The sequence below is a fragment of the Lygodium microphyllum genome, chromosome 28, assembly GCF_053477565.2.
Source record: "Lygodium microphyllum isolate KBCC chromosome 28, Lygodium_microphyllum_v1.1.10, whole genome shotgun sequence".
Taxonomy (NCBI): domain Eukaryota; kingdom Viridiplantae; phylum Streptophyta; class Polypodiopsida; order Schizaeales; family Lygodiaceae; genus Lygodium; species Lygodium microphyllum.
This window is the reverse complement of record NC_141162.1, coordinates 52,219,353-52,230,015: the sequence shown is the minus strand read 5'-3', so window position 1 is coordinate 52,230,015 and position 10,663 is coordinate 52,219,353. Positions and strand designations below refer to the sequence as shown.

The 10,663-nt window shown below is 42.7% G+C and overlaps 1 protein-coding gene across 6 annotated transcripts in view; it reads right to left on the bottom strand.

Moving 5' to 3' along the window:
- Window positions 1-574: 574 nt before the first annotated feature.
- Window positions 575-10,663, bottom strand: part of LOC148011436 (ATP-dependent DNA helicase Q-like SIM) — a 117,794-nt gene continuing 107,705 nt past the window's right edge. For 5 of the 6 annotated variants that reach the window (XM_087670503.1, XM_087670506.1, XM_087670505.1 and 2 more), the window contains one exon: window positions 575-1,466. In XM_087670503.1, coding sequence (XP_087526629.1) covers window positions 1,098-1,466 — 369 coding nt within the window. In that variant the 3' untranslated portion in view covers window positions 575-1,097. The remainder of the gene's footprint in view (window positions 1,467-10,663) is intronic. The other variant, XM_087670508.1, reaches the window with a different exon arrangement.

The following is a 10,663-nucleotide window of genomic DNA, read 5'->3' as shown; positions in this document are numbered from 1 at the left end:
AACAGATCTAGAATTTCATTTCCTATGTGTTGTTCTCGATGACCCAACACCACATACCAGTTCGTTCGTGGATTATGGAAAACATGTCCTCTATGCCATCTTTGTCTTCAGATTGTTCCTGACTATTCCATTTTCTTAGATGGACAGCCCTGTGGCACATTTGGCGTACTCACAATGCCTTTATTTTTGGTTCGACATCGGGCATCCATGGGCATGTGGCCCATGTGCGTGGATTGGTGTTATGGCAAATCATTTCTATGATGTCAATTGACCTAGTCCTTCCGGACATTGACGCTCCCTGGCTGGCGATTGTTCGCTCTACTCCAGCTGTTCTTTCTGTCTGATTTATTAGAATTGGTTATGTAATAGGTTGTCTTGAGAGCCTGCTTGCATCTTGTAAAGTTCTACAGCGATAGCGTGAGAGAGATTGAGTATGCTGACCTGATGGTCTGATGTATTAGAATGTAAGAGATAAGAGAGAATGTTGACCTGATGGTCTCATGTAAATATTTACTACTTAATTCAATTATCTTCACGAAAAAAAAAAAAGTTTATTATGCTTTTTTGCCATAACTTTTGTATTCCATGTGATTTCATATAATATTACCAGAGAGAGAGGGAGAGAGATGAGATTACATGATGTCATACTAAGGTCTACAAAAAGGCCAAACAGACTTATGAGGCTGAAGTTGCATGTCATATTTGATGCCAAATGGAAGCCAAACCCTTAACATTACAATGGCATTTGGCATACAAAATTGAAGGCAACCTGCTGTGCTGATACATTTTGCTTCAGTCTGTTTTCAGGAGGGTTACATTGCTTTGTTTTCTTCTTGGGTTGCTAAGACGGGCTGCTCAAACTCCTCAAATAATTAATACACTGAGGATTCAATTTGCAAGGAGAGGAATCATGGCCCGAAAAAAAGACAGGAAGTAACTGGGCTGGACATTGAACTATCCCCTACAGCTCACAATGAAATTGAATGTTTGGTGGGTGGGTGGGTGGGTGCGTGGGTGTATTTGGAGGTTCTCTCAGCATGCATGACTTGCTGAGAGTGCCAACCAGGAACATCCCCAATTACAGATAGTTGGATCATTTATGAATACCCAGAAAATCTTTGCCTCCGAGAACCTGATCTGTTTCTTGGGCACCTTTTCTGGCGCCGTTTACGTCCCAACCTCTTGAAATTTGCAAGGCGCTGCCTTCTAATATTGGGGTCTGCCCAGCCCCTGCCCCATGCAGTACTCTCTCTACCCCCAGTTGGCTCAACCATTGCCTGTACCATATCACCTTCCAGGAAAAGGTGTAAGGGTGGCAAAGTCACTGGCTTCCTTTTGTCAGATACTGAGTAATCATTAACCCTCCAATTCGAACTCTTGCAAATTTGTAGAAAAGTGCAACCTTGCACTGTCACTTCTGGATTTCTGAGACAACGAACCGTTAGTTTCTTTCGGGAATCTCGATCCTGTAAAACAAGAGAACAAGGTGGCAAATAAGAAACCATCTCTCTCTCTCTCTCTCTCTCTCTCTCTCTCTCTCTCTCTCACCCTGGGCCCTGGGCCCCAGGCCCCCTCCACAGCCCAACTGCAATCAGATTCTCATCCCACCATACCTGCAATTAAACCTGCAAACCTACAAATTTAAGACTGTAAAACATGGACTACTGTTATTACAGCAACTCTTCCCATTTCTCTCTTAAAGGAAAGAACCCTGACAAATCACAAGACATCACATGTAGGTTGGACACGGGGAGAGAAAATTCAGAAATATTGCATCATGTGCAGCATCCTCAACAAGACCAAGTACACCACACACAAAAAAGTGTGGAACCAATTCGGGATATGTGCAAAATCCAAGACCGTGATATGGAGAATCTGAAAGAAATAATGAATGTTCTATGTCTTGAAGCAATGCAGCAAATCAGAAAGGAAATACATGCAAAAATGCAAATGTGGAAGGAGGAGGTACATCACAAGATACGAGCACATTTCACCTTGCTGAATGACATTGAAGGGTGCCTTTGGGAGAGAAACACAAGAATTACAAAATGAAATAGCTAACTCCAAAATTCATCTTGAGCTCCTCATGAAAAAAGAAGGGAAGTTCATGGAGACTGCCTAACAAGGTGTAAATTGCAATTAATGAGCTCAAAACACATGGAGAAGGAACTCAGTACATGGGCAGCTAGGAGGCCCAAGAGGATGTGGCAGAAAATTTAAAATGGATCAAAGTAGCAAAGACAGCTCCATCAAACAAATATACTTTTGTGAATGCTGCATTAGAAAACGAAAAGAGAAGGAAATTAGCCCTCATGTGGTCCACTAGATGATGCCAAAAGTCTATGTGGGAAGCTAGAGGTAACCAATAATTCTATTCTTGAAAGGGCATGGCGAGTCAGCAAGAACTTGACCAAGGATTGGCCTCTAATCCTAAAGAATGGTGATTTGGAGAGAGAGAGAGATTCTTTCTCCAAAAGGAAAGCTCTCAAGCGGGAGAAAACCTAGCTTGAGTGACCTTACACCAGCACAAGTAGCCACTGATGAGAGTGCATGGCATAATCATAGAGGTGCCCATGATGGAGTACAGCTGATGAGACACATTTGAGATCCACAGTGTGGAACTGCAATAGAGAAAGGAGGACCGATGTGGGCACATTTGAGGAGACCTTTAGATTGAAGGATATCATACTATACATCAAGACTCCCTAGAGGCCAATCAGTCATATCAAGGTGAGATGCTATCAATGGGAGAAAACTTGCCCTACTCAAGCTTGATCATGCAGAGACCACAGGGTTAGAAGCAGCTGTTCTCTATAGGAACCACAGCATATTGTGCAGATCATGATAGATGAGGAGGCTTACTTTACATAGATCTAGATCATAGTTGTCAGGTACGAAAGGTACAATATGGTACGGTACGATATTAGTACGAAAAAAAATTAAGATGATTTTTTAAATAACAAAAACCATAAATCATTAAATGATAGATCATAAAATACATGTTTAAAGTGGAAATAGCCATTTCATTACAGAATAAGATGAATACATGAGGGTGACCATCGCAGTCGCATGGGCTACGCAAAACATGCGATACAAGTACAGTCTAGTATATCTGATACCAAAAAAAAAAGAGAGACCTATGTGACATGTCATATGAATGATGAATCTATGATGAATCATGAGGCATCACTATCATCATCATCATCATCATCATCAGAACCATCTGAGTACTCATCAAGAGAGTCTAAAGATGACTCCTCGGCATCCGATGATAAGACAGACTCATACTCATCCTCACTGATGAGGTTACCATCATCATCAAATGATGGCTCCCTAGGTGGCGGCTGTGTAGGCAAGGGGGGGATGTCATCATGAGGCACAGGATGTGAGCTACTAGATCCCCGCCTTACATATGTCTACAAGCCACTCGAACCACCCCTCCTCAATGATGGAGGGTGTCGAATGACCATGCCCCTACTACTCACCTACTCGAACTCCTCGCCCACGAGCACGCTGACTGCGAGTGTCACGAGTATCTGCTGCTATAAGCTCTCTATAGAGCTCTGCAAAAATCATCTTGTTGAGAGTGGAAAAAGACTGAATTTTTGACTGATTTTTGTTGTTTTTGAGGTCTGAATGATTGATTTTTGATGGATTTAGAGTGATATATGGTTGTTAATGGAAGTATTTGAGAGTGTTTTGGATTATATTGATTATGTTTTGGAAGTTCATGATGATTCTCAGTAGAGACATGAAGTTCTATGATGTTTTGTGAGGTTCTGATTGGTTCTGTATAGCTTCTGTTTTGTTCTGATTTTCTTCTATATGAAGCATAGATTGATGATTGATGAAGATTGAGATCTTTTGGAAGCCTATTGAATAGTTTTTTATAGTATGGAATGATTTGAGTACGAGTTATGAGGTTCTGATGACCTTCTGTAACCCTCTGTAGAGCCTCTGTCTCTGTACTGTAACTGTACTATAGCTGTTCTGGTATTGTACTGTAACTGTTCTGTAGAACTTCTGTAAGTGTTCTGTAGAATGTATGTGTGATTTTGGAAAAGTTTTCTAACCTTTGGAAAGGATGAATCTAAGTTCAAAAGAGCTAAAACAAGTGGAAGAATCAGCTGGAAGACTGAAGAGAAGACTAAGTGACAGTGACAGTAGTGAGTTGTGAAAAGACACTGTAGTGGCTCTGGTGACTCTTCGTATCAGACATACCTATTGGGAGGTGCATCCACGACCTAAGAAGGATTATTGAGAGTTATTATGAGAGTATTGTAGTGAGGAGATGATGTACTATTGATAGAGAGAGAGAGAGAGAGCCAGAGATAGTCAATTCTATCAAAACACTGTAACTGTACATAAGAGATTGAGAGAGAGAACTATGAAGACATTGAAGATGAATACTATGTGATTGATTTCCATTCAAAAGATGGTGTATTGTTTTATGTCCTTTGTTATATTGATGGATTCTATGAAGATGTTGAAGATTATGGTTGATTCTATCAAATCCGTGGGAGATATCTACTATGATGTTGCGTGAAGAATTGTTGTTTTCTCTGTTTTGATGATTAAAAGAATGAAATAAAAGCTTATTGGTGTTACAAGATAGGTTTTCCTGCAAGAGAATTCCCCTTTCCTTGGTGTTTCTCTTGGGGCTCCATGTTTTTGGTGCGCCGCCGGGGAAACTTGCCATCAACAAGTATCAAAAGAGACTAAAAATGAAGCAAATGGCATTGCCAAGAAGAGGACAATTCAATGGATCCTTGCAAAGTTCCTTCTTCCACTGAAGAGTTGAAAATTTTCATTATCAAAGCCACTTTCCACAAAAATTTCATCCCACAATGGCGGAAACATATCACCATTATGATGCATGCTCTATGTGGTGGACTGTTTTCTCTTCCTATTGAAGCAGCAAAAACTTGCATCTTGGTGGCAAACTGTTTGGGAACAAACTGAAGAGCAGAAAAAGAGAGAATAACCATCCATGGAAGATTTGGCATTCATTGAGAAGTTTCCAAACATCATCAAGTGGGAGATTGTGAAGAAGCTTCAGAAGTCTTGGTCTATAGAGGTTCACGAAAACAAAAAGGAAAAGAGTTGGAATTTGTTCGCGCATGCTCAACAGCAAGGTACGTGGGATGCTTGGTGCACTGACAATCTTCTGTTTGTCCAATTAGCAACCCATTGGAAGTTGGTAGACAGAGTGTTTTTCACAACATACACTGTTGAAACCCTCAGAAGCTGGCATTATTATAATGACGCAACAACGATCCTAAGAAGATTGAGTTTTGATACTTTCAGAACAGAATATCTTCCCCTCTGTAGTGGTTTGAAAGCTGAATTCAGAGATGTTGAAAAGAAGGAAATAGAAGAGATGTTGGCCAGAGAATCCCTCAGAGACTGAAGCCCACTCTGATACTATCCTGTTGAGTCCAGACCAACTGGTTGGAGCCAACGCCTCATGAATGAGGCAATAAAAAGGCAAGTGTTCATAGTTACCTGGAACGGGGAACAGAAACGGGAGCAGGACCCCCTGGAACGGGGGGAACGTCTAAGGTGGGAAAACGGGAACGGGGGGGAATGGCACATATCTTACATGCCCCAAATATGCCCTGCATGATCAAGTTGCCCCAAAGAATGTCCCTCTAATTGCCCCAATACCCCTCAATGCTCCAAATTGACCCAAATGTCCCAAAATTAACTCGATTATCCCCACAGCTCCAAATTGCTCATGAATTGCCCCAATTATTCTAGTTTCCCTTGAAATTAGACAATATAAATGGATGATTACCTTGGAATTGAAAATAGGCTGAAATTTGATTGTGATTTGCAAGAGTTCATAATGCATCAAATTTGAGCTTTGCATGGACTCCTAATTTGAGAGAGAGAGAGAGAGAGAGAGAGAGATTAGTATGTGCACATTAGGCAATGGAGATAGGTGAACATGTAGTAGGAGTGTGATATAGGCAAAAAGAAAAAACGTGAAAAAATGTAAATTTTTGGTCAACAGGCCTGGAATGGCCGTTCCAAACAGGGAACGGCAGGGAACGGTAGGGAACGGCAGGAAACGTTCCCTGGCCGTTTCACCTCCTCCAAGGATCTGGAACGCGTTAAACCGTTCCTATAGGCCGGAACGGCCGTTCCCTGTTTCTATGCAAGTGTTAGAACGAGTCCAAAGGTACGTGAGAAGAGAGAATGCAAAAATCAAAGCTGAGAACGAGCTCGCAGCAGAAGCCTCCTTTGACGCCCTAAAAACACTCTTTACAAAAGTCCCCATGGCAACTCAAGGTCCCCTTCCTAGTCAGATTCGTCCTGGAAATATTGATGACAGGCCAGCAAATGTAGTCCCATTGCCAATTTTTAAGGGAGAGTACAATGAAGACCCTGATCTTCATGTAGCAGAGTTCATGGTAGCATGTGTGGCAAACAATGCCAGAACCCTTGAGCATTGGTTAGCAATATTCACTGCCACTTTCAAGGGTGCGGCGTTTCAGTGGTATGAGAGACAAGCAGCAGGAACTTTTAGCACATGGGACGACCTGAAGTTGACATTCCTCACTAAATTCAAGCGTGAAGGTTTTGAAGAGCGGATGCGAGAGGAGTTCATGAACCTAAGTCAGTCCTCTGGAGAAAGAGTAGAAGCTTATGTCTCGCGAATGGAATCCATCCTGAAGAGATGAACCAACCATCATTTGGACGAAGATATCCAAAAAACAGTGACCAGAAGTTCGCAAGTTCGTAGAATTGAGAAGACCAGTCAATCTGCAAGCTGCAGTGGAAGGTGCAAGATTGTATGACGAAGTTGAAGCAAGGCTGTCAATGACTCCAAGAAGAGAAGTGTATACCCACCAAATGCAGTCCCAGGAACAGTTCCCTACCCGTATCCCCAGATGCAAACAGTGCCGCAGTATAATGTACCTAATCCAGTGTGGTCACCGCAGACGACAGTGCCTCAAATGATGGTTCAACCACAACAACAGTGGCCTCAAACACTTCCTCCAATGACGACTCAACAACAATGAAACCCTACCAACTAGAATCAACAACCCCACGTCTCAACAGGGGCTCTGAATCAAAACCAGAACAGAGGACCTTCTAGATCGACCCAACCAGTATATGCAATAATTACAGACGCTTTCCAAAATCCCACTACCAGTACTTTAGGAGGTGAAAATCTGAAGGATTACTTATCCAACTCAGTTGCAAGTATCAAGAAAGAGCTTCTGAATGTGATTACAGAGCAGTTACAGACGCTAAAGGTGAATACCGCCAATATATCCACTCCTGTGAGAGCTGGAAGAGATGTAATGCATCTAATACATGGTGCGGAAAGTGTCATCAAGCGGGACATTTAGCCACTGAATGTACTTGAAAACCAACCATTCCTGGAGCCTTCTATTCCTACTGTTTACGAAAAAACTATACAAAGGATATTTGCTATCTAAAAGAGATGCATGAACGAAGACAGAAGGATGAAAATACAAGATTCAACTGGCTAGAATCCAAAATGACAACACAGGATATTTGACCAAAGCCTAGAGAATTTGGTTCTAATTTCGGTCCGAGGAGGTTTCCCTCTCAAAGTTACAGAGGACGACAATCTGGCGGTGATCAGAGATCAAAGGTGGAATGTTATAGGTGTCGAGAAAAGGGACGTATCTCCCCGAATTGTCCAAACCCTAGACGATCTGTGGATTACAAGCCCTTATGCAGCCTATGCAAAGGAAAAGGCCACACTGCAAAGGACTGTCCCAGTCAAGCCCCTGTAAAGGCCAATGCCACTGATAGCCAACAGAAGGTACAAGAGCATGCTTCCAATTTGGTAGAGTTGGAAGTTGCCGCTGTTACGCGCACCAAGAAGAAGGAACCAGTGGTTCAGAATGAAAATAACTCTCCTGCCAAAACTGTGAAGTTCAACCTACCTACAGAGGGACAGAGCAGTACAGAACAGAAGAGTGCAGTACAGAGCAACTATAATGCCACAGAGAGCTATAGAGACAGTCCCAGAGACCGGACCAGAGGCCCAGGAGATGGATGATACAGAAGCACTTCCAGAAACAGAGGAAGTGCCGATACTGCAATTGTTAGAGGAAAAAGGAAATATGAAAATGGGTGAAGTCCCATTCCCCAGCCGACTGGAAAAGCCTGTGGATCCTATCAAAGATTATGACTTAGTCAAAGACCTAGACACTTTTAAACCAAACTTAACATTCCGACAGTTGCTGATGCTGTCTCCCAACTGCCGAAAGAGATTCAAATGCATATTGACAAGAAGACGTGGACTAAGGATTGCTCCTTCAACAACGACCAAGACCAAAAAGGCCCCGGACCCTGTAAAGGAAGTAGATGTGACTAATGTCTTCCTAAATCTTGGAACCCCAGAGATTAGTGTATGGATAGAATGATGCTTTATTTCAGATGCATTGATTGATGGAGGTTCATCAGTAAACATAATGACGGATGTGACAATGAAAGACTTGGGGTTGCAAGGAATTCAACCTACGTAGTGGCTTATCAGATTGGCAGACCAAAGCAGAGTCAAACCGTTGGGCATCCTCCCATACGTAAAAACAACCATTGCAGGAAGAGATTATTGACTGACATATCTGGTGGTCAAACCAAATTCTTATGGGACCTCATACCCTTTGCTGTTGGGAAGACCTTGGCTATTTGAAGCAAGAGCCAGGACGGATTGGTTCAAAGGAACCCTAACCCTAGGCAAAGGACCCAACAAAGCGGTGTTCAAGTTGTATGGATCGCAAAAAGGCAATGGATCCACATCCATTGAAGTCATAACTGACTCCTCTAACGAGGTAACAGATGGTACATCAGGAGATGAAAAGACTGTTAAGCAGATCTTTCCTAAGAAAACAACAGCACAGTCCCTAATAGTGGGCACTGTAAGCCAACTGCCAAGGGAAGCAAAATCCTTGTCCATGGGAGAATACCTCCTGCCTCAACTACAATTAACTTTTGAAATCACCTCTGACAGTGAAATAGAAGCATGGATGTACTGTTCTCCCTGTTACATGGCAATCGCACAGACAGAGCAGAGACAGTACAAAGACAGTACAGTTACAGTACAGAGATAGTACAGAGGCAGAGCAGATACAGAATGGCCACAGAACAGAGACAGAGTGGATACAGAGAGAATCACAGAGACAGTAACACATACAAAGGCAGAGGCAGAGTCAGAAGCGGTGATAGAAGCAAAAGCAGATGCAGAGGCAGAAGATCTGTTCTTCTCCTACAGAGTCTCTACAGAAACAGAGGCAGAGCCTCCAGAAGAAGAGAATGAAAATGATGAGGAAGAAAATGAAGCAAGTTATAAAAGTGCAAATGAAGAATTCCCTCTGATAGAGAATGATCTTGTTGATATCCCTACAAAGACCTCAAAGGCCGAATATCTCAGGATACTAGATGGAATGACCATGGTGCTGTTTGGGTTGATCAATGGACCACAAAGTATGCAGAATCTGTACAAGCAATGGATTAAAGGCATAAAAATTAAGTTCGCCAGTGGCTCCTGTCGCCCTGACCGTTCAATCCAAATGATGATACCCCTTGTCAACAGAAGCCAAAGCCATCAAAGCCCCGGCCTCTAGCAGGTCCGTGCTATGTGACATTCCTGGACGCATCTTCTGAAGATGAATCCCTAAGTCCAGAAGGAATTACCACTCACACAGAAGCAAACAAAGCTCTGATCCCCTTCCGGAAACCTAAACAAACGAATGAGTCATTCAGAAGGAGGACACTGGTTCTAGCGGAACATCACACAATGATACTACTCTCTTGAAAGAGTCAGACCTCTATCCAGAAGCAATCCATGGGACGTTTATCCGTGAAGTGGAAGGTGAAAGACAAGTAACGTTCCTGGATACTGACGGTACTGAACGTCACCTCAAAGTGAGTCTCAATCTTCCAGAAGAAGAACTAGTAGTCCTGCGAGACCTACTCAAAGAGAACTTAGACGTGTTTGCTTGGTCATATAAAGATCTAAAAGGGATTGATCCCACAGTATGCCAGCATTGACCTAGAGCCCGATGCCAAACCTGTAAGGCAAAGACAAAGATGTATGAATCCTAATTACCCTGCTTTGGTGAAGGCTGAATTATTGAAACTTCTTGAAGCAGAGTTCATTTATCTCGTGGCTAACAGTGAATGGGTTTCGCCCATTGTGGTAGTACCTAAAAAGAACGGGAAACTTTGAATATGTGTCGACTTTCGGAAACTCAATTCGAAGACAAAGAATGATCATTTCCCCATCCCTTTTACAGACCAACTGTTGGACACAGTGGCAGGCCATGAGCTGTATTCCCTCTTGGATGGATTCAGCGGATATAACCAAGTCCAAATTGCAGAAGAGGACCAATCCAAAACAACCTTCACTACGGAATGGGGGACCTATGCCTACAGAGTGATGCCATTCGGGCTCTGTAATGCTCCTGCCACCTTCCAGCGAGTAATGATGGCTGCCTTCCAGAATCATCTGCATGATCTCATTGAAGTGTATCTTGATGACTTTTGTGTCTATAGTTTGATCCGTGAGCACTGGGGACACCTAGAGCAATGTTTTGATAGATGCCGAGAGTATGGGATTTCTCTCAACCCCGACAAATGTGTCTTTGGCGTCTCCAGGAGTTCTATTGGGTCATAT